This window comes from Scyliorhinus torazame, chromosome 1 (assembly GCF_047496885.1).
Source record: "Scyliorhinus torazame isolate Kashiwa2021f chromosome 1, sScyTor2.1, whole genome shotgun sequence".
Lineage (NCBI taxonomy): Eukaryota > Metazoa > Chordata > Chondrichthyes > Carcharhiniformes > Scyliorhinidae > Scyliorhinus > Scyliorhinus torazame.
In genome coordinates, this window is record NC_092707.1 from 407,796,873 (window position 1) to 407,821,565 (window position 24,693).

At 49.4% G+C, this 24,693-nt stretch overlaps 1 protein-coding gene across 1 annotated transcript in view; it reads left to right on the plus strand.

Moving 5' to 3' along the window:
* Nucleotides 1–24,693, plus strand: part of LOC140428233 (V-set domain-containing T-cell activation inhibitor 1-like) — a 79,249-nt gene that overhangs the window by 49,488 nt on the left and 5,068 nt on the right. Inside the window, exons 3-4 of the mRNA XM_072514484.1 lie at nucleotides 11,468–11,815; nucleotides 23,684–23,968. Coding sequence (XP_072370585.1) covers nucleotides 11,468–11,815; nucleotides 23,684–23,968 — 633 coding nt within the window. The remainder of the gene's footprint in view (nucleotides 1–11,467; nucleotides 11,816–23,683; nucleotides 23,969–24,693) is intronic.

Consider the following 24,693-nt stretch of genomic DNA (forward strand, 5'->3'; position numbering starts at 1 on the left):
TGTACAACTTCAACAAGACGTCCCAACTCCTATATTCAATGTTCTGACCAATGAAACCAAGCATGCCGAATGCCTTCTTCACCACCCTGTCCACCTGCGACTCCACCTTCAAGGAGCAATGAACCTGTACTCCTAGATCTCTTTGTTCTATAACTCTCCCCAACGCCATACCATTAACTGAGTAGGTCCTGGCCTGATTCGATCTGCCAAAATGCATCACCTCACATTTATCTAAATTAAACTCCATCTGCCATTCGTCGGCCCACTGGCCTAATTGATCAAGATCCCGTTGCAATCCTAGATAACCTTCTTCACTATCCACTATGCCACCAATCTTGGTGTCATCTGCAAACTTACTAACCATGCCTCCTAAATTCTCATCCAAATCATTAATATAAATCACAAATAACAGTGGACCCAGCACCGATCCCTGAGGCACACCACTGGTCACAGGCCTGCAGTTTGAAAAACAACCCTCTACAACCACCCTCTGCCTTCTGTCGTCCAGCCAATTTTGAATCCAATTGGCAACCTCACCCTGGATCCCGTGAGCTTTAACCTTCTGCAACAACCTACCATGCGGTACCTTGTCAAAGGCTTTGCTAAAGTCCATGTAGACAACATCTACTGCACTACCCTCATCTACCTTCTTGGTCACTCCCTCAAAAAACTCAATCAAATTTGTGAGACATGATTTTCCACGCACAAAGCCATGCTGACTGCCCCGAATCAGTCCTTGCCTCTCTAAATGCTTGTAGATCCTGTCTCTCAGAATACCTTCTAGCAACTTACCTACTACAGACGTTAGGCTCACCGGTCTGTAGTTCCCAGGCTTTTCCCTGCTGCCCTTCTTAAACAAGGGCACAACATTCGCCACTCTCCAATCTTCAGGCACCTCACCTGTGGCTGCCGATGATTCAAATATCTCGGTTAGGGGACCCGCAATTTCCTCCCTAGCCTCCCACAACATCCTGGGATACATTTCATCAGGTCCCGGGGATTTATCTACCTTGATGCGCTTTAAGACTTCCAGCACCTCCTCCTCTGTAATATGCACACTTCTCAAGACATCACTATTTATTTCCCTTAGTTTCCTAACATCCATGCCTTTCTCCACCGTGAATACCGATGAGAAATATTCATTCAGGATCTCACCCAACTCTTGTGGCTCTGCACATAAATGCCCTTGTTGATCCTTAAGAGGCCCTACTCTGTCCCTAGTTACTCTTTTCCCCTTTATGTATCTGTAGAATCTCTTTGGATTCTCCCTTGCATTATTTGCCAAAGCAATTTCATGTCCCCTTTTTGCCCTCCTGATTTCCCTCTTAACTCTATTTCGACAATCTCTATACTCTTCAAGGGATCTACTTGATCCCAGTTGCTTATGTACGTCATATGCCTCCTTCTTCTTTTTGACCAGAGTCTCAATATCTCGAGTCATCCAGGGTTCCCTACTTCTACCAGCCTTGCCCTTCACTCTAAAGGGAATGTGCTTACCCTGCACCCTGGTTAACACATTTTTAAAAGCCTCCCATTTACCAGCCGTCCCTTTGTCTGCCAATAGTCTCCCCCAATCTACCTCTGCAAGTTCCTGTCTGATACCATCAAAATTGGCCTTGCCCCAATTAAGAATTTTAACTCTTGGGCCAGACCTATCATTCTCCATAGCTATCTTAAAACTAATGGAATTATGGTCACTTGTCCCAAAGTGATCCCTCACTAGCACTTCTATCACTTGCCCTTCCTTATTTCCCAAGACGAGGTCAAGTTTTGCCCCCTCTCTAGTCGGTCCATCCACATACTGAATGAGAAATTCCTCCTGAATACACTCAACAAATTTCCCTCCATCCAAGCCCCTAATGCTATGACTGTCCCAATCAATGTTGGGAAAGTTAAAGTCCCCTACTACTACCACCCTATTATTCTTGCAGCTATCTGTAATCTCCTTACATATTTGCTCCTCAATTTCCCGCTGACTATTTGGGGGCCTGTAGTACAGTCCTACCAAGGTGATCTCTCCCTTCTTATTTTTCAGTTCCACCCATATAGACTCAGTGGGCGAACCCTCGGATATATCCCCTCTAAGTACTGCTGTGATGTTCTCCCTAATCAAAAACGCCACGCCCCCTCCTCTCTTACCTCCTGTTCTATCCTTTCTATAGCATCTGTAGCCCGGAACATTGAGCTGCCAGTCCTGCCCCTCCCTTAGCCATGTTTCAGTCATAGCTATAATATCCCAGTCCCATGTGCCCGTCCATGCCCTGAGTTCATCCGCTTTGCCCGTCAGGCCCCTTGCATTGAAATAAATGCAGTTTAATGTAGACCTTCCTTGCTCTCTGCCCTGCTTTCTCTGGTCATGCTTTACACACTCTCCCTTCCTGCCTTTTGTTTCTGTCCCCACTGACTTCCTACATCGGTTCCCATCCCCCGGCACATTAGTTTAAACCCTCCCCAACTGCACTAGCAAACACCCCCCCGAGAACATTGGTTCCGGTCCCACCCAGATGCAGACCGTCCGATTTGTACAGGTCCCACCTCCCCCAGAATCGGTCCCAATGCCCCAGGAATTTGAAACCCTCCCTCTTGCACCATCTCTCAAGCCACGTATTCATCCTAGCTATCCTGTCATTCCTACTCTGACTATCACGTGGCACTGGTAGCAATCCTGAGATTACTACCTTTGAGGTCCTACTTTTTAGTTTAACTCCTAACTCCCTAAATTCAGCTTGTAGGACCTCATCCCGTTTTTTACCTATATCGTTGGTGCCTATATGCACCACGACAGCTGGCTGTTCACCCTCCCCCTCCAGAATGCCCTGCAGCCGCTCCGAGACATCCTTGACCCTTGCACCAGGGAGGCAACATACCAACCTGGATTCTCGTTTGCGTCCGCAGAAACGCCTGTCTATTCCCCTTACGATTGAATCCCCTATCACTATAGCTCTGCCACTCTTTTTCCCGCCCTTCTGTGCAGCAGAGCCAGCCACGGTGCCATGAACCTGGCTGCTGCCACCTTCCCCTGGTGAGCCATCTCCCCCAACAGTTTCCAAAACGGTAAATCTGTTTTGGAGGGAGATGACCGCAGGGGATCCCTGCACTGCCTTCCTACTCTTCCTCTGTCTGTTGGTCACCCTTTCCCTATCTGCCTCAGTAATTTTAATCTGCGGTGTGACCAACTCACTGAATGTGCTTTCCACAACTTCCTCAGCATCGCGGATGCTCCAAAGTGAGTCCATCCGCAGCTCCAGAGCCGTCAAGCGGTCTAACAGGAGCTGCAGTTGGACACACTTCTTGCAGATGAAGGAGTCAGGGACACCAGAAGGGTCCCTGACTTGCCACATCTCACAAGAGGAGCATGACACGGGTCTGAGCTCTCCTGCCATGACTTAAACCTGAAGTTAAATTTGAACTACACTACACAGCTAGGAGAAAGTCAAAGAGAGAGAAATCACTTACCAGTTACAAGCCAAACACTTACCTGCTGGCTGTGATGTAGTTGCTCCAGAGACTCCCTCACAGGTCTGCTTCTCTGCACCTCCTTCAGGTGAGCACCAAATTCCCTTAACTAGTTAATTACTTTACTTAATTAACTTGATTTTTTTTTTTTTTTTTTTTTGTCACTCCCCTGGAGTGTTACTGACTGTATCTCTACTGATGTGAATCCAGCTCCCTCACACTGTCACTCAGTATCCCCTCTCCCCCAGCACCCTGTGTTACTGACTGTATCTCTACTGATGTTATTCCAGCTCCCTCACACTGTCACTCAGTAACCTCTCTTCCCCCTGCACCCTGTGTTACTGTCTGTATCTCTACTGATGTTAATCCAGCTCCCTCACACTGTCACTCAGTAAACCCCTCTTCCCCCAGCACCCTGTGTTACTGTCTGTATCTCTACTGATGTTAATCCAGCTCCCTCACACTGTCACTCAGTATCCCCTCTCCCCCAGCACCCTGTGTTACTGACTGTATCTCTACTGATGTTATTCCAGCTCCCTCACACTGTCACTCAGTAACCTCTCTTCCCCCTGCACCCTGTGTTACTGTCTGTATCTCTACTGATGTTAATCCAGCTCCCTCACACTGTCACTCAGTAAACCCCTCTTCCCCCAGCACCCTGTGTTACTGTCTGTATCTCTACTGATGTTAATCCAGCTCCCTCACACTGTCATTCAGTAACTCCTCTCTCCCAGCACCCTGTGTTGCTGATTGTATCTCAGCTCGTGTTAATCCAGCTCCGTCGCACTATTAATCGGTAACCCCTCTCCCCCAGCACCCTGTGTTACTGACTGTATCTCTACTGATGTTAATCCAGCTCCCTCAGACTGCCACTCAGTAACCTCTCTTCCCCCAGCACCCTGTGTTACTGATTGTATCTCTACTGATGTTAATCAGCTCCCTCGCACTGTCACTCAGTAACCCCTTCCCCCAGCACCCTGTGTTACTGATTGTATCTCTACTGATGTTAATCAGCTCCCTCACACTGTCACTCAGTAACCCCTCTCCCCCAGCGTCCTGTGTTACTGACTGTATCTCTACAGATGTTAATCCAGCTCCCTCACACTGTCACTCAGTAACCCCTCTCCCCCAGCACACTGTGTTACTGTCTGTATCTCTACTGATGTTAATCCAGCTCCCTCACACTGTCATTCAGTAACCCCTCTCTCCCAGCACAATGTGTTACTGTCTGTATCTCTACTCGTGTTAATCCAGCTCCCTCACACTATTAATCGGTAACCACTCTCCCCCAGCATCCTGTGTTACTGACTGTATCTCTACTGATGTTAATCCAGCTCCCTCACACTGCCACTCAGTAACCCCTTCCCCCCCAGCGCCCTGTGTTACTGATTACCTCTACTGATGTTAATCCAGCTCCCTCGCACTGTCACTCACTAACCCCTCTCCCCCAGCACCCTGTGTTACTGACTGTATCACTACTGATGTTAATCCAGCTCCCTCACACTGTCACTCAGTAACCCCTCTCCCCCAGCGTCCTGTGTTACTGACTGTATCTCTACTGATGTTAATCCAGCTCCCTCTCACTGTCACTCAGAAACTCCTCTCCCCCAGCACCCTGTGTTACTGACTGTATCTCTACTGATGTTAATCTAGCTCCCTCACACTGTCACTCCGTATCCCCTCTCTCCCAGCAGCCTGTGTTACTGACTGTATCTCTACTGATGTTAATCAGCTCCCTCACACTGTCACTCAGTAACCCCTCTCCCCCAGCACCGTGTGTTACTGACTGTATCTCTACTGATGTTAATCCAGCTCCCTCACACTGTCACTCAGTAACCCCGCTCCCCCAGCACCGTGTGTTACTGACTGTATCTCTACTGATGTTAATCCAGCTCCCTCGCACTGTCACTCAGTAACCCCTCTCCCCCAGCACCCTGTGTTACTGACTGTATCTCTACTGATGTTAATCCAGCTCCCTCACACTGTCACTCAGTATCCCCTCTCCCCCAGCAGCCTGTGTTACTGACTGTATCTCTACTGATGTTAATCCAGCTCCCTCACACTGTCACTCAGTATCCCCTCTCCCCCAGCAGCCTGTGTTACTGACTGTATCTCTACAGATGTTAATCCAGCTCCCTCACACTGTCACTCAGTAACCCCGCTCCCCCAGCACCGTGTGTTACTGACTGTATCTCTACTGATGTTAATCCAGCTCCCTCGCACTGTCACTCAGTAACCCCTCTCCCCCAGCACCCTGTGTTACTGACTGTATCTCTACTGATGTTAATCTAGCTCCCTCACACTGTCACTCAGTAACCCCTCTCCCCAAGCACCCTGTGTTACTGATTGTATCTCGATTGATGTTAATCCAGCTCCCTCACACTGTCACACAGTAACCCCTCTCCCCCACCACTCTGTGTTACTGACTGTATCTCTACTGATGTTAATCCAGCTCTCTGTCACTGTCACTCAGTAACTCCTCTCCCCCAGCACCCTGTGTTACTGACTGTATCTCTACTGATGTTAAACCAGCTCCCTCACACTGTCACTCAGTAACCCCTCTCCCCCAGCGTCCTGTGTTACTGACTGTATCTCTACTGATGTTAATCCACCTCCCTCGCACTGTCACTCAGTAACTCCTCTCCCCCAGCACCCTGTGTTACTGACTGTATCTCTACTGATGTTAATCCAGCTCCCTCACACTGTCACTGAGTAACCCCTCTCCCCCCGCACCCTGTGTTACTCACTGTATCTCAACCGATTTTATTTTAGCTCCCTCGCACTGTCACTCAGTAACCCCTCTCCCCCAGCACCCTGTGTTACTGACTGTATCTCTACTGATGTTAATCTGCTCCCTCACACTGTCACATAATAATCCTCTCCCCCAGCGTCCTGTGTTACTGACTGTATCTCTACAGATGTTAATCCAGCTCCATCACACTGTCACTCAGTAACCCCTCTCCCCAGCACCCTGTGTTATCGACTGTATCTCTACTGATGTTAATCCAGCTGCCTCACATTGTCACTCAGTAACCCCTCTCCCCCAGCACCCTGTGTTATCGACTGTATCTCTACTGATGTTAATCCAGCTCCCCCGCACTGTCACCCGTCTCCCAGCACCCTGTGTTACTGTCTGTATCTCTACTGATGTTAATCCAGCTCCCTCACACTGTCACATAATAATCCTCTCCCCCAGCGTCCTGTGTTACTGACTGTATCTCTACAGATGTTAATCCAGCTCCATCACACTGTCACTCAGTAACCCCTCTCCCCAGCACCCTGTGTTATCGACTGTATCTCTACTGATGTTAATCCAGCTCCCTCACACTGTCACTCAGTAGCCCCTCTCTCCCAGCACACTGTGTTACTGTCTGTATCTCTACTGATGTTAATCCAGCTCCCTCACACTGTCACTCAGTAACCCCTCTCCCCAGAACCCTGTGTTACTGACTGTATCTCTACTGATGTTAATCCAGCTCCCTCGCACTGTCACTCAGTAACCCCTCTCCCTCAGCACCCTGTGTTACTGACTGTATCTCTACTGATGTTAATCCAGCTCCCTCACACTGTCACTCAGTATCCCCTCTCCCCCAGCAGGCTGTGTTACTGACTGTATCTCTACTGACGTTAATCCAGCTCCCTCGCACTGACACTCAGTTACTCCTCACCCCAAGCACCCTGTTTTACTGACTGTATCTCTACTGATGTTAATCCAGCTCCCTCACACTGTCACTCAGTAACCCCTCTCCCCCAGCACCCTGTGTTACTGACTGTATCTCTACTGATGTGAATCCAGCTCCCTCACACTGTCACTCAGTATCCCCTCTCCCCCAGCACCCTGTGTTACTGAATACCTCAATTGATGTTAATCCAGCTCCCTCACACTGTCACTCAGTAACCCCTCTCCCCCAGCACCCTGTGTTACTGACTGGATCTCAACCGATGTTAATCCAGCTCCCTCACACGGTCACTCAGTAACCCCTCTCCCCCAGCACCCTGTGTTACTGACTGTATCTCTACTGATGTTAATCCAGCTCCCTCACACTGTCACTCGGTAACCCCTCTCATCCAGCACCCTGTGTTACTGACTGCATTTCTACTGATGATCAGCTCCCTCACACTGTCACTCAGTAGCCCCTCTCTCCCAGCACACTGTGTTACTGTCTGTATCTCTACTGATGTTAATCCAGCTCCCTCACACTGTCACTCAGTAACCCCTCTCCCCCAGAACCCTGTGTTACTGACTGTATCTCTACTGATGTTAATCCAGCTCCCTCGCACTGTCACTCAGTAACCCCTCTCCCTCAGCACCCTGTGTTACTGACTGTATCTCTACTGATGTTAATCCAGCTCCCTCACACTGTCACTCAGTATCCCCTCTCCCCCAGCAGGCTGTGTTACTGACTGTATCTCTACTGACGTTAATCCAGCTCCCTCGCACTGACACTCAGTTACTCCTCACCCCAAGCACCCTGTGTTACTGACTGTATCTCTACTGATGTTAATCCAGCTCCCTCACACTGTCACTCAGTAACCCCTCTCCCCCAGCACCCTGTGTTACTGACTGTATCTCTACTGATGTGAATCCAGCTCCCTCACACTGTCACTCAGTATCCCCTCTCCCCCAGCACCCTGTGTTACTGACTGTATCTCTACTGATGTTATTCCAGCTCCCTCACACTGTCACTCAGTAACCTCTCTTCTCCCTGCACCCTGTGTTACTGTCTGTATCTCTACTGATGTTAATCCAGCTCCCTCACACTGTCACTCAGTAAACCCCTCTTTCCCCAGCACCCTGTGTTACTGTCTGTATCTCTACTGATGTTAATCCAGCTCCCTCACACTGTCATTCAGTAACTCCTCTCTCCCAGCACCCTGTGTTGCTGATTGTATCTCAGCTCGTGTTAATCCAGCTCCGTCGCACTATTAATCGGTAACCCCTCTCCCCCAGCACCCTGTGTTACTGACTGTATCTCTACTGATGTTAATCCAGCTCCCTCAGACTGCCACTCAGTAACCTCTCTTCCCCCAGCACCCTGTGTTACTGATTGTATCTCTCCTGATGTTAATCAGCTCCCTCGCACTGTCACTCAGTAACCCCTTCCCCCAGCACCCTGTGTTACTGATTGTATCTCTACTGATGTTAATCAGCTCCCTCACACTGTCACTCAGTAACCCCTCTCCCCCAGCGTCCTGTGTTACTGACTGTATCTCTACAGATGTTAATCCAGCTCCCTCACACTGTCATTCAGTAACCCCTCTCTCCCAGCACACTGTGTTACTGTCTGTATCTCTACTCGTGTTAATCCAGCTCCCTCACACTATTAATCGGTAACCACTCTCCCCCAGCACCCTGTGTTACTGACTGTATCTCTACTGATGTTAATCCAGCTCCCTCACACTGCCACTCAGTAACCCCTTCCCCCCCAGCGCCCTGTGTTACTGATTACCTCTACTGATGTTAATCCAGCTCCCTCACACTGTCACTCAGTAACCCCTCTCCCCCAGCGTCCTGTGTTACTGACTGTATCTCTACTGATGTTAATCCAGCTCCCTCTCACTGTCACTCAGAAACTCCTCTCCCCCAGCACCCTGTGTTACTGACTGTATCTCTACTGATGTTAATCTAGCCCCCTCACACTGTCACTCAGTATCCCCTCTCCCCCAGCACCCTGTGTTACTGACTGTATCTCTACTGATGTTAATCAGCTCCCTCACACTGTCACTCAGTATCCCCTCTCCCCCAGCACCCTGTGTTACTGACTGTATCTCTACTGATGTTAATCTAGCTCCCTCACACTGTCACTCAGTAACCCCTCTCCCCCAGCAGCCTGTGTTACTGACTGTATCTCTACTGATGTTAATCAGCTCCCTCACACTGTCACTCAGTAACCCCTCTCCCCCAGCACCATGTGTTACTGACTGTATCTCTACTGATGTTAATCCAGCTCCCTCACACTGTCACTCAGTAACCCCGCTCCCCCAGCACCGTGTGTTACTGACTGTATCTCTACTGATGTTAATCCAGCTCCCTCGCACTGTCACTCAGTAACCCCTCTCCCCAAGCACCCTGTGTTACTGATTGTATCTCGATTGATGTTAATCCAGCTCCCTCACACTGTCACACAGTAACCCCTCTCCCCCAGCACCCTGTGTTACTGACTGTATCTCTACTGATGTTAATCCAGCTCTCTGTCACTGTCACTCAGTAACTCCTCTCCCCCAGCACCCTGTGTTACTGACTGTATCTCTACTGATGTTAAACCAGCTCCCTCACACTGTCACTCAGTAACCCCTCTCCCCCAGCGTCCTGTGTTACTGACTGTATCTCTACTGATGTTAATCCACCTCCCTCGCACTGTCACTCAGTAACTCCTCTCCCCCAGCACCCTGTGTTACTGACTGTATCTCTACTGATGTTAATCCAGCTCCCTCTCACTGTCACTCAGAAACCCCTCTCCCCCAGCACCCTGTGGTATAGACTGTATCTCTACTGCTTTTAATCCAGCTCCCTCACACTGCCACTCAGGAACCCCGCCTCCCAGCACCCTGTGTTCCTGACTGTATCTCTACTGATGTTAATCTAGCTCCCTCCCACTGTCACTCAGTATCTCCTCTCCCCCCCAGCACCCTGTGTTACTGCCCTTATCTCTACTGATGATCAGCTCCCTCACACTGTCACTCAGTAACCCCTCTCCCCCAGCACCCTGTGTTACTGTCTGTATCTCTACTGCTGTGAATCAGCTCCCTCACACTGTCACTCAGTTACCCCTCTCCCCCAGCACCCTGTGTTACTGACTGTATCTCTACTGATGTTAATCCAGCTCCCTCACACTGTCACTCTGTAACCCCTCTCCCCCAGCACCCTGTGTTACTGTCTGTATCTCTACTGAAGTTAATCCAGCTCCCCCACACTGTCACTCAGTATCCCCTCTCCCCCAGCACCCTGTGTTACTGTCTGTATCTCTACTGATGTTAATCCAGCTCCCTCACACTGTCTCTCAGTTACCCCTCTCTACCAGCAACCTGTGTTACTGACTGTTTCTCTACTGATGTGAATCCAGCTCCCTCACAATGTCACTCAGTAACCCCTCTCCCCCAACACCCTGTGTTACTGACTGTATCTCTACTGATGTGAATCCAGCTCCCTCACACTGTCACTCAGTAACCCCTCTCTCCCAGCGTCCTGTGTTACTGATTGTATCTCAACTTAAGTTAACCCAGCTCCCCCACACTGTCACTGAGTAACCCCTCTCCCACAGCAGCCTGTGTTACTGACTGTATCTCTACTGATGGAATTCAGGTCCCTCACACTGTCACTCAGTAACCACTCTCTCCCAGCACCCTGTGTTACTGATTGTATCTCTACTGAAGTTAACCCAGCTCCCCCACACTGTCACTGAGTAACCCCTCTCCCACAGCACCCTGTGTTACTGACTGTATCTCTACTGATGTTAACCCAGCTCCCTCACACTGTAACTCAGTAACCTCTCCCCCAACACCCTGTGTTACTGTCTGTATCTCTACTGATGTTAATCCAGCTCCCTCACACTGTCACTCAGTATCCCCTCTCCCCCAGCACCCTGTGTTACTGTCTGTATCTCTACTGATGTTAATCCAGCTCCCTCACACTGTCACTCAGTATCCCCTCTCCCCCAGCACCCTGTGTTACTGTCTGTATCTCTACTGATGTTAATCCAGCTCCCTCACACTGTCACTCAGTATCCCCTCTCCCCCAGCACCCTGTGTTACTGTCTGTATCTCTACTGATGTTAATCCAGCTCCCTCACACTGTCACTCAGTAACCTCTCCCCCAACACCCTGTGTTACTGACTGTATCTCTACTGATGTTAATCCAGCTCCCTCTCACTGTCACTCAGTAACCCCTCTCCCCCAGCACCCTGTGTTACTGACTGTATCTCTACTGATGTTAACCCAGCTGCCTCACATTTATTAATATCTAAGAGACCGGTTGGAACTGAGCAGTGAGTCTTTGTCATGTTTGTTTCAGGCGATCTGCAGGTTAAGTGTGAGGAGTCTCAACTCACAGTGAAGGTTGGAGGAGATCTTGTTATCAGCTGCCATTACCATTTTGAGGATGAATCCAGTGTCACTTCGTTCAACTGGGTGAAGATGGAGACGATGGGGATAGTCTACAATTCCACAATGCACAATAGCAGCCTGGGACAACAGGACCCGAGCTATCGGGACAGAGCTGAGGTCTGGAACCACTGGATGCTGAAAGGGAACTTGTCCCTGAGATTGAAAAATGTTACTCTGTCTGACTCAGGAACCTACACGCTCTCTGTCATCAGCCCGTCACAAAGTTATGAAATGATGATTTCAGTGGGTGTAAGAGGTAAGAAGAATAAATATCCTCAGTCTTATTGTGTGCATGGGTATGACCCTGTAACCCCCGTTCTTTCTGTGCCCACCTCTTGTCATACTCCTCATAAATCAATACTGGATGGCAGTCCCCATACTAAATGGTCCCTGATCTTAATACTTCATACCTACGTCAGGGTGACCACACCTTTTTAATGAGGTCCTTTAGTTTCCACCTCATACTGGTCTTTGCCTGGCACAGTGGTGCAGTGGTTAGCACTGCTGTCTCACAGCGCCAGGAACCCGGGTTCTATTCTGGCCTTGTGTGGCTGTCTGTGTGGACTTTGCACTTTCCCCTCTCTCTGGGTTTCCTCTGAGTGCTTTGGTTTCCTCCCACAGATCAGAGATGTGCAGGTTAGGTGGAGTTTCGGGGATAGGGTGCGGGAGTGGGCCTAGGTCGGATGCTCTTTCAGACGGTCGGTGCATACTCGATGCGCCGAATGGCCTCCTTCTGTGCTGTCTGGATTCTGTGGAAAACGTGTGTGGCATGAATGTTGTTTGGGCTGATGAAAAGCAAGTGACATTTGTGGCACATATTCGTGACAGGCAAAGATCACATCCAGCGAGAGAGAGAATCTAACCATTGCATCTTGACATTCAATGACATTACCATCATTAAAAACCCCACTATCAACATTCTGGGGGTTTCCATTGACCAGAAACTGAGCTGGACCCAACCATATAAATACTGTGGCTACAAGAGCAGATGAGAAGCTGGGAGTTCTGCAGCGGGTAACTCACCTCCTGATAGGCAGTCAAAAGTAGCCCCAAAGTTTGGCCCTGATTTAGCAGTATAATAAACCAAATCCAAGGCGGCATCTGTGGTGGATTGCTTTGCCGCTGTTACATCATTGAATGGACAGATTAGAACCGTAATCCAGTGACTGGAATGAAGCGGAGATCAAGCATCCTATTCCTTCGGCGGCTAGCATCGTTACACCGGGTCTTATTCAGGTATCAGTGAGAACCCAAGTGCTGTACACTTCACATCCCAAATTAAAGGCCTAGCTCGCTGTGCCAGTGTTTTGTCGATCTATCTCATGGCCCCATCGAGACTGGGATGGTTTGCCTTCTACCCGTGAGTGACTTTGGTCTGATTCACGTCGGTTTCTTCAAAACTCCTTTACTTACACTCTGTACACAATCAGCTACTGGGTAAGTAAATCTTTCTCGAGCATGGACTGTTCCATCTCCCCGACCAAGTCTCTAACACATCACTGTTACATCGTGATGCGCATCACTATGTCATGTGATGCACATCACTATGTCATGTGATGCACATCACTATGTCATGTGATGAAGGTAAGAAATTGTCATGTTTTATATTTTTTGCAGTTTCACAAAGAGTCACCTGGACTCGAAGCGTTAGCTCTTTTCTCTCCCTACAGATGCTGTCAGACCTGCTGAGATTTTCCAGCACTTTCTCTTTCGTACTTCTCCTGAACCTTCCTTTGAAGAATTCTTCCAATTCCCCCCCCCCAGCCCGTAGATATTCTGCAGATGGTACCAACCCGTTGTTGGATTGGTGTCAGCACCCCGGCCAATAGGCTTTGTGGCCTATGTACAGATTTGTGGCATCTTTGATCACCTCCCTACAGAAAGGATGTCACTGTATCAGAGAGGGGACACAGGAGGTTGACAGGAATGTTGACAGGACTGGAAAATTGCAGCAGTGAGTGAAGATTGGATAGGTTGGGGATTGTTCTCATTGGGACGAAGGAGGCTGAGCGGGGATTTGATTGAGATGTACAAAATTGTGAAGGGTTTGGATAGAGTGGATGGGAACGGCCTGGTTACCAAGTCACCTCAGTGAGGTCAGTGACGAGGGCGGGCATAGATTTAAAGTGATTCGTAGGAAGATTAAAGGGGAGATCTGGGGGAAAACATTGAACCCGGGGTCCTGGCGCTGTGAAGCCACGGTGCTAACCACTGCGCTAATGACTGCTGATTTCCCTGTTACATCATGCTACACATCACAATCTCATGACCATAACTATGAACCCGTTATGCTACAATATGCTGGTTACCTTTGAATTGGAACGTCACGAATTTGAGTTGAAGAATTCAGCATAAAATTCATGTTAACATTTTCAGTGCAGTACTGAAGGAGTGCCGCACTGTCAGAGGGTCAGTACTGAGGGAGTGCCGCACTGTCAGAGGGTCAGTACTGAGGGAGTGCTGCACTGTCAGAGAGTCAGTACTGAGGGAGTGCTGCACTGTCAGAGGGTCAGTACCGAGGGAGTGCTGCACTGTCAGAGGGTCAGTACTGAGGAAGTGCTGTATTGCCGGAGGATCAGTACTGAGGGAGTGCTGCACTGTCAGAGGATCAGTACTGAGGGAGTGCTGCACTGTCAGAGGATCAGTACTGAGGGAGTGCTGCACAGTCAGAGGGTCAGTACTGAGGAAGTGCTGCACTGTCAGAGAGTCAGTACTCGGGGAGTGCTGCACTGTCAGAGGGTCAGTACTGAGGGAGTGCTGCATTGTTAGAGGGTCAGTACCGAGTGAGTGCTGCACTGTCAGAGGGTCAGTACTGAGGAAGTGCTGCAATGTAAGACGGTCAGTACTGTGGGAGCGCTGCACAGTCAGAGGGTCAGTACTGAGGGAATGCAGCACTGTCAGAGGGTCAGTACTGAGGGAGTGCTGCACTGTCACAGGGTCAGTACTGAGGGAGTGCCGCACTGTCAGAGAGTCAGTACTGAGGAAGTGCTGCACTGTCAGAGGGTCAGAACTGAGGGAGTGCTGCACTGTCAGAGGGTCAGTACTGAGGACGTGCTGCACTGTCAGAGGGTCAGTACTGAGGGAGTGCAGCACTGTCAGAGGGTCAGTACTGAGGGAGAGCTGCACAGTCGGAGGGTCAGTACTCGGGGAGTGCTGCACTGTCAGAGGGTCAGTACTGAGGGAGTGCTGCATTGTCAGAGGGTCAGTACCGAGGGAGTGCTGCACTGTCAGAGGGTCAGTACTGAGGGAGTGCTGCATTGTCAGAGGGTCAGTACTGAGGGAGTGCTGCACTGTCAGAGGATCAGTACTGAGGGAGTGCTGCACAGTCAGAGGGTCAGTACTGAGGAAGTGCTGCACTGTCAGAGAGTCAGTACTGAGGAAGTGCTGCACTGTCAGAGGGTCAGTACTGAGGAAGTGCTGCACTGTCAGAGGGTCAGTACTGAGGTAGTGCCGCACTGTCAGTGGGTCAGTACTGAGGACGTGCTGCACTGTCAGAGGGTCAGTACTGAGGGAGTGCAGCACTGTCAGAGGGTCAGTACTGAGGGTGTGCTGCACAGTCAGAGGGTCAGTACTGAGGGAGAGCTGCACAGTCGGAGGGTCAGTACTCGGGGAGTGCTGCACTGTCAGAGGGTCAGTACTGAGGGAGTGCTGCATTGTCAGAGGGTCAGTACCGAGGGAGTGCTGCACTGTCAGAGGGTCAGTACTGAGGAAGTGCTGCAATGTAAGACGGTCAGTACTGAGGGAGCGCTGCACAGTCAGAGGGTCAGTACTGAGGGAGTACCGCACTGTCAGAGGGTCAGTACTGAGGGAGTGCCGCACTGTCAGAGAGTCAGTACTGAGGAAGTGTTGCACAGTCGGAGGGTCAGTACTCGGGGAGTGCTGCACTGTCAGAGGGTCAGTACCGAGGGAGTGCTGCACTGTCAGAGGGTCAGTACTGAGGAAGTGCTGCACTGTCAGAGAGTCAGTACTCGGGGAGTGCTGCACTGTCAGAGGGTCAGTACTGAGGGAGTGCTGCATTGTTAGAGGGTCAGTACCGAGTGAGTGCTGCACTGTCAGAGGGTCAGTACTGAGGAAGTGCTGCAATGTAAGACGGTCAGTACTGTGGGAGCGCTGCACAGTCAGAGGGTCAGTACTGAGGGAATGCAGCACTGTCAGAGGGTCAGTACTGAGGGAGTGCTGCACTGTCACAGGGTCAGTACTGAGGGAGTGCCGCACTGTCAGAGAGTCAGTACTGAGGAAGTGCTGCACTGTCAGAGGGTCAGAACTGAGGGAGTGCTGCACTGTCAGAGGGTCAGTACTGAGGACGTGCTGCACTGTCAGAGGGTCAGTACTGAGGGAGTGCAGCACTGTCAGAGGGTCAGTACTGAGGGAGAGCTGCACAGTCGGAGGGTCAGTACTCGGGGAGTGCTGCACTGTCAGAGGGTCAGTACTGAGGGAGTGCTGCATTGTCAGAGGGTCAGTACCGAGGGAGTGCTGCACTGTCAGAGGGTCAGTACTGAGGGAGTGCTGCATTGTCAGAGGGTCAGTACTGAGGGAGTGCTGCACTGTCAGAGGATCAGTACTGAGGGAGTGCTGCACAGTCAGAGGGTCAGTACTGAGGAAGTGCTGCACTGTCAGAGAGTCAGTACTGAGGAAGTGCTGCACTGTCAGAGGGTCAGTACTGAGGAAGTGCTGCACTGTCAGAGGGTCAGTACTGAGGTAGTGCCGCACTGTCAGTGGGTCAGTACTGAGGACGTGCTGCACTGTCAGAGGGTCAGTACTGAGGGAGTGCAGCACTGTCAGAGGGTCAGTACTGAGGGTGTGCTGCACAGTCAGAGGGTCAGTACTGAGGGAGAGCTGCACAGTCGGAGGGTCAGTACTCGGGGAGTGCTGCACTGTCAGAGGGTCAGTACTGAGGGAGTGCTGCATTGTCAGAGGGTCAGTACCGAGGGAGTGCTGCACTGTCAGAGGGTCAGTACTGAGGAAGTGCTGCAATGTAAGACGGTCAGTACTGAGGGAGCGCTGCACAGTCAGAGGGTCAGTACTGAGGGAGTACCGCACTGTCAGAGGGTCAGTACTGAGGGAGTGCCGCACTGTCAGAGAGTCAGTACTGAGGAAGTGTTGCACAGTCGGAGGGTCAGTACTCGGGGAGTGCTGCACTGTCAGAGGGTCAGTACCGAGGGAGTGCTGCACTGTCAGAGGGTCAGTACTGAGGGAGTGCAGCACTGTCAGAGGGTCAGTACTGAGGGAGTGCTGCACTGTCAGAGGGTCAGTACTGAGGGAGTGCTGTATTGCCAGAGGGTCAGTACTGAGAGAGTGCTGCACTGTCAAAGGATCAGTACTGAGGGAGTGCTGCACTGTCAGAGGGTCAGTACTGAGGGAGTGCTGCACTGTCAGAGGGTCAGTACTGAGGGAGCGCTGTTCTGTCACAGGGTCAGTACTGAGGGAGTGCTGGACTGTTGGCAAAGTTATATTTAAAATCAAACATCAAAGTATGATCACGGGGAAGTTGAACCTTTTGCCTGTTTGAAGATCAGTGAGTTCTGATGATTAACATTGACAAAAAACAGAGGAAATACAAAATGAAATTTAAAAAGTTGGGCTTTGCTTTTTACAAGAGTCATTTGATAGTTATTTGTGAGTTGAGTTATTTGATAGGTTTTTTAAAATTCCAAAATGATGGAACAGAATAATGGCAAGTGACTATTCCGAGTGATTCATAGAACATAGAACATTACAGCGCAGTACAGGCCCTTCGGCCCTCGATGTTGCGCCGACCTGTGAAACCACTCTAAAGCCCATCTACACTATTCCCTGATCGTCCATATGTCTATCCAATGACCATTTGAATGCCCTTAGTGTTGGCGAGTCCACTGCTGTTGCAGGCAGGGCATTCCACGCCCTTACTACTCTCTGAGTAAAGAACCTACCTCTGACATCTGTCCTATATCTATCTCCCCTCAATTTAAAGCTATGTCCCCTCGTGCTAGACATCACGATCCGAGGAAGAAGGCTCTCACTGTCCACCCTGTCCAATCCTCTGATCATTTTGTATGCCTCAATTAAGTCACCTCTTAACCTTCTTCTCTCTAACAAAAACAGCCTCAAGTCCCTCAGCCTTTCCACATAAGATCGTCCCTCCATACCAGGCAACATTCTGGTAAATCTCCTCTGTACCCTTTCCAATGCTTCCACATCCTTCCTATAATGCGGCGACCAAAATTGCACGCAATACTCCAAATGCAGCCGCACCAGAATTTTGTACAGCTGCAACATGACCTCATGGCTCCGAAACTCAATCCCTCTACCAATAAAAGCTAGCACCGTACGCCTTCTTAACAATCCTCTCAACCTGGGTGGCAACTTTCAGGGATCTATGTACATGGACACCGAGATCTCTCAGCTCATCCACACTACCAAGAATCTTACCATTAGCCCAGTACTCTGTCTTCCTGTTATTCCTTCCCTGTTATTCCTTCCAAAATGAATCACCTCACACTTTTCTGCATTAAACTCCATTTGCCACCTCTCAGCCCAGCGCTGCCGCTTATCTATGTCCCTCTGTAACTTGTAACATCCTTCCGCACTGTCCACAACTCCACCGACTTTAGTGTCATCTGCAAATTTACTCACCCATCCTTCTACGCCCTCCTCCAGGTCATTTATAAAAATTACAAACAGCAGTGGCCCCAAAACAGATCCTTGTGGTACACCACTAGTAACTGGACTCCAGTCTGAACATTTCCCATCAACCACCACCCTTTGACTTCTTCCAGCTAGCCAATTTCTGATCCAAACTGCTAAATCACCCTGAATCCCATGCCCCTGTATTTTCTGCAGTAGCCTACCGTGGGGAACCTTATCAAATGCTTTACTGAAATCTATATACACCACATCAACTGCTTTACCCTCATCCACCTGTTTGGTCATCTTCTCAAAGAACTCAATAAGGTTTGTGAGGCACGACCTACCCTTCACCCTTGAAGCATTCTCGTGAATCTTTCCCGGATGTCCTCCAAAGCCTCCACATCCTTCCTCCAGGGCTCAGAACAGGACTCAATACTCCAGGGCTCAGAACAGGACGCAATACTCCAGGGCTCAACAGGACGCAATACTCCAGGGCTCAGAACAGGACGCAATACTCCAGGGCTCAGAACAGGACGCAATACTCCAGCCGGATCCAATATATTGATTTATATCAGATCATTCTGACCTCCTTGCTCCTGTAATCTCCGTCCCTATTAATAAAGCCTAGGATTCAGCATGTTTTATTAACCACCCTCTCACCTGTTCTGCCACCTTCGATGATTTATACTCTCAGCATCTTCTGCGCCACCCTGTTTAGAATTGTGCTCTTTATTTCATATTTTCTTTGAGTTCTTCGAAGAAATGGATCCTTTCAGAGTACTCTGCTTAAAACGCATCTGCCATGTGTCTGTCCATTCTCCTGACCTGCTCATGTCCTTCTGAAGGCAATGGCGCAGTGGTATTGTCACGAATAATAATCCAAAGTCCCCAGGGTAATGCTCTGGGGACCCAGGTTCGAATCCCACCAGGGCAGATGGTGGAATTTGAAATCAATAAAAAATCTGGAACTAAAGGTTTTGTGATGACCATGAAACCATTGTCGATTGTCGTAAAAACCCATCTGGTTCACTGATGTCCTTTCGGGAAGGAAATCTGCCGTCCTTACCTGGTCTGGCCTACATGTGACTCCAGGCCCACAGCATGGTGGTTGACTCTTAACTGCTCTCAGGAATGAACAATAAATGCTGGCCCAGCCAGCATCGCCAAGATTCCCATGAAGGAATTTTTACAAGTTCAGTGCTACCTACCTCACAGTTAACAGTACTTTTCAAGCTTTGTATTGTCCACAAATGTTGATATTGTGTGTCCTGTACACTAAGGTCGAAGTCTTTCATTTATATCAGGAAAAGCCACACCATCACCTTTTGACTTGGAGAATGAGACATAGAATCCAAATTAATAGCACCAGTACTGCACTGAATTGCTTAACTCAATTATAAACCTTCGTCCGTCCTAATTACTGGCATGGAGGGACTGACCTATGAGGAGAGATTGAATCGGTTAGGATTGTTTCGGGGAGTTTAGAAGAATGAGGGGGTGGAGGGGGATGTCATAGAAAGCTATGAAATTCTAACAGGACTGGACAGGGTCGATGCAGGAAGGATGTTCCCGATGGTGGGGGTGCCCAGAACCAGGGGTCACAGTCTGAGGGGTACAGGGTAGACCATTTAGGACTGGGATGAGGAGACATTTCTTCACCCAGAGAGTGGTGAGCCTGTGGAATTCACTCCCACAGAAAGTAGTTGAGGCCAAAATATTATAGGTTTTCGAGAAGCAGTTAGATTTGGCACTTTGGACGAAGGGCATCAAAGGATATGGAGGAAGGCCGGAACAGGCTATTAAGTTAGATGATCAGCCATGATCATAATGAGTGGCGGATCAGGCAGGAAGGGCCGAATGGCCTCCTCCTCCTATTTTCTGTGTTTCCTCTTCAGTTCCTGTCCCTCTCTGCCCTTTACATTGCTACTATCCCAATCTATGTTTGGATAATTAAAGTTTCCCAGATAACGATAGTTTTTGCAATTCTGTAACTTTCTTCTGGATTTGTTCCTCCCCATCTGTCCCACTGGGTGGTGCTCTGTAGACTACCCTGAGCAATTCAATTTGTTCCTCAGTTCCAGCCAAATAGATTCTGTCTTTGATCTCTGTGGGACATCCCGTCCTGCACTGCAAGCTGCAATGTCTGAATTGATATTGCCATGTCCCCCCCCCCCCCCCGCCCCCAATCCTCCCTGCTTCCTTTCTGAAACACCTTTTATTCAGGAATATTTAATACCTGCTCTTGCTGTCTTTGATCCAGATAGGGCCGTGTTTTTGTGATTCCACATGGCAATCTGCACCTGGAACTCACCAATCCTATTTACCACACTCCACACATTCACATTCATCAACAACAACCTTGATTTAATCTTTATTACTTTCTCCCTTACTCAAAACCCTCTAATACATATACGTAGATACATAGAAGATAGGAGCAGGAGGAGGCCTTTTGGCCCTTTGAGCCTGCTCCACCATTCATCATGATCATGGCTGATCATCCAACTCAATAGCCTAATCCTGTTTTCTCCCCATAACCCTTGATTCCATTCTCCCCAAGTGCTGTATCCAGCCGCCTCTTGAATATATTCAAAATTTTAGCATCAACTCCTTCCTGTGGTAATGAATTCCACAGGCTTACCACTCTTTGGGTGAAGAAATGTCTCCTTATCTCTGTCCGAAATGGTTTACCCTGAATCCTCAGACTGTGACCCCTGGTTCTGGACACATCCATCATTGGGAACATCTTCCCTGCATCTACCCTGTCTAGTCCTGTTAGAATTTTATAAGTCTCTGTGAGATCCCCCCTCATTCTTCTGACCTCCAGTGAGAACAATCCCAACCTAGTCAATCTCTCCTCATATGACAGTCCCACCATCCCTGGAATCAGTCTGGTAAACCTTCGCTGCACTCCCTCGAGAGCAAGAACATCCTTCCTCAGAGAAGGAGACCAAAACGGTATTCAATACTCCAAGTGTGGCCTCACCAAGGCCATGGATATTACAGCAACACATCCCTGCTCCTGTACTCGAAACCTCCCACAAACATACCATTCGCCTCCTTTACCACCTGCTGTACCTGCATGCTTACCTTCAGCGAATGGTGCACAAGGACACCCAGGTCCCGCTGCACACTCCCCTCTCCCAATTTACAACCATTCAGGTAGTAATCTGCCTTCCTGTTTTTCCATCCTCACACTTACCCAAATTATACTGCATCTGCCATTGATTTGCCCACTCGCCCAACCTGTCCAGATCTTGCTGTAGGATCCCTGCATCCTCGTCACAGTTCATCCTCCCACCCAACTTGGTATCGTCTGCAAACTTTGAGATGTTACATTTTGTTCCCTCATCCAAATCATTAATATATATTGTGAATAGCTGGGGTCCCAGCACCGATCCCTGTGGGGCCCCACTGGTTACTGCCTGCCAATTTGAAAAGGACCCATTAATTCCTACTCTTTGTTTCGTCTCTGCCAATTTACTATTACCTATTGTAGAGCTATCTACCTCTCCCAATATCTCGTGCGGACTGGTATGGCTCCCAGATATTTCCTCCTGGTTCCCACACCCCTGCTAAGTTGGTTTAAACCTTTCCCAGCAACAGGAACAAATCACCCCGCAAGGAATTTGCCCCCGGCTCTGTTTGGGTACAACCCATCCGACTTGTGCAGGTGCCATCTCCTCCAGAGCCTGCCCCAGTATCCCAGGAATCTGAAGGCCTCCCTCCTGCACCATCTTTCAGGCCATGCATCCAATCTGCTTGACCGTCCTATCCCTATACGGCCGTACGGTAGCACTATGGTTAGCACTGTTGCTACACAGCTCTAGGGTCCGTGGTTCGATTCCCGGCTTGGGTCTCTGTCTGTGCGGCGTCTGCACGTTCTCCCCGTGTCGGTGTGGGTTTCCTCCGGGTGCTCCGGTTTCCTCCCACAAGTCCCGAAAGACGTGCTTGTTAGGTAATTGACATTCTGAATTCTCCCTCTGCGTACCCGAACAGGTGCCGGAATGTGGCGACTAGGGGATTTTCCACAGTAACTTCAGTGCAGTGTTAATGTAAGCATACTTGTGACACTAATAAAGATTATATTCCCTTGCGCTTGCTGCTGAGAGAAGTTATTTAAATTGGAGTAAGTATGGATAGAAAATACTTAATGCCACAAATAGCTTTAATCCTGGAATTTCCCGGGGCACTGCTTACCTACCATTTGTTAGTTTTATACAAAAGCTCCTGGTGAGTTTTCAATTTCTGAAACTTCCAATTAAAGAAATGAAACTCATTGGAGTTGGAGCATCAAGTTGCCAATTAGTGTCGGTGGCCGTGTCGGTACATGTCCGCATCCACGGGGTGGGTGTATCCGCAGGTTCACCACCGGTTTAGCTCAGTGGGCTAGACAGCTGGTTTGTAATGCAGAACAAGGCCAGCAGCGCGGGTTCAATTCCCGTACCAGCCTCCCCGAACAGGCGCCGGAATGTGGCGACGAGGGACTTTTCACAGTAACTTCGTACTTGTGACAATAAAAGTTGATTACCATTATTATTCATTCCTCCTTTAATCCATTTTGCTGCTGCATTCCATCATGGGGAGGGGGGGAGGCGGATATGAGGAAGGGGCAGGGGAGTGGGATGATTTGGTTGTCCTCTCAAAGGGCTGGCACAGCATGATGGACCGAATGGCCAGCTTGTTGATTTATTACAGGCATTTGAGATGAAACACGAGACTGAAGAAGATAGAACCATTTCACTTCATCCAGTTTGTGACAGTCTCCTGTCTTTCTTCTATTACACACGGTACAGATCCAACCCACTGTCTGCTGGTGCCTGTCTTAAAGGTCACAGGGCGGGGGTGGTGCAGGGGAACATGTGTTGAAGTGAGCACGAGCACCTGTGAACTTTGAACACAGATAATATCCTATGACCCCCTTAAAGTAATGGGAGGACAAAGCTTCTGCTGAAGGGATCCATGGGGTAATAATAATCTTTATAATAATAATCTTGTAGGCTTACATTAACACTGCAATGAAGTTACTGTGGAAAATCCCCTAGTCGCCACATTCCGGCACCTGTTCGGGTACACAGGGAGAATTCAGAATGTCCAATCCACCTAACCTGCACATCTTTGGACTGTGGGAGGAAACCGGAGCACCTGGAGGAAACCCACGCAGACACGGGGGAGAAGGTGCAGACTCCGCACAGACAGTGACTCAAGCAGGGAATTGAACCTGGGACCCTGGAGCTGTGAAGCAACAGTGCTAACCACTGTGCTAGGGTGCCGCCCCGGGTGGTCGAGGACAGGCCATATTAAAGGGCTCTCCAGGTAGTGGGCTGCCATGTGGTCCCACGGGTGTTAGAAGGTGTGTTCAAGGTGTCCTTAGTTGGTTTAGGGTGAGGTGTATGGGTGCGGGGCCATGTTAAAAGGGTCGCAGGGCTGGGAAGGAGCTAGGCTTGAAAGGGGTCCTGGGTGGGAGGCGCTTTCCTGCTGACTGTGTAGTCCGTTTTACATGTTTTCTCTTCCCTCGCAGCTATTGGTGAACAGCCAGTCATCCACTCCTACGTTACTGACGAGGGCGTACCAATATTGGTCTGTGAGTCACCCGGGTGGTTCCCGGAGCCAGCTGTTATCTGGGAAAATGGGCTTGGTCTGCAGATGACCAAAAATGTCCAAACAGAGAGAATCAACAGTACAGACGGGATTATCCACATGAAGAGTACAATCAGCTTAGACCATGGACAGATCGGCAATTACACCTGCACCATGATGGATCAAAACCTGAACGAGGCAGTCTCATTTGTCTTTGTCATTCTGAGTAAGTATAGAAGTCATGCCTTTAACAGTGTCTGAAATGATGGAACTAATGTGTGTCTACCTTCTCTGCACTCCCATTCAGCAGCTATAGACTGCGAGTTGGTTCCCATTGTGTGCGTCAGGAGCCTCCTGCTTATTGTTCGAGGTACAAATACCCAACACGAACCTTGTGTATCTAAGTTGCCAACGATACTAAGAAGCCACAATGAACTGTGTGAATAGAGACAGAAAGTTGCAAAGTCAAACTAAGTGAGTAAAAGGGTTACAGATGGAGTTCAATGTGGGGAAGGGTGATCCCATTGCAGAAAGGTAAAGGGTTGCGAGGGATATGAAGCAAAGGCAGAAAATAAGTTAAATGTAGAGATTGTCTGTGATTTGATTGAACTGTGGAACAGACTTGAGGAGCTCTCTGGCCATTTTCTGCTCCACTGGGGCAGCAACAAAGATGTTCTTTACGTGGGGAAGGAGCAGTGTTGGAAGTGGTATTTCTACCCTGTAATTGTCCCAACCGCACCAATCTTTCCTTTCCTTTGAGAAGGCAAAGGGAAGGAGGGAGAGGAGATGGGGAGGGGACACAATGGGAGCTTGCTGTGTGCCTGCACTCGAGCTGTGGTTGCGTTCAGCCTCAGGCCTTGATTGTCAGGAGCAATTGGAGTGGGTGGCTGGCCTCTACTAGCGGTATTGTCACTGGACTAGTAATCCAGAGTACTCTGGGGTCCCTGGTTC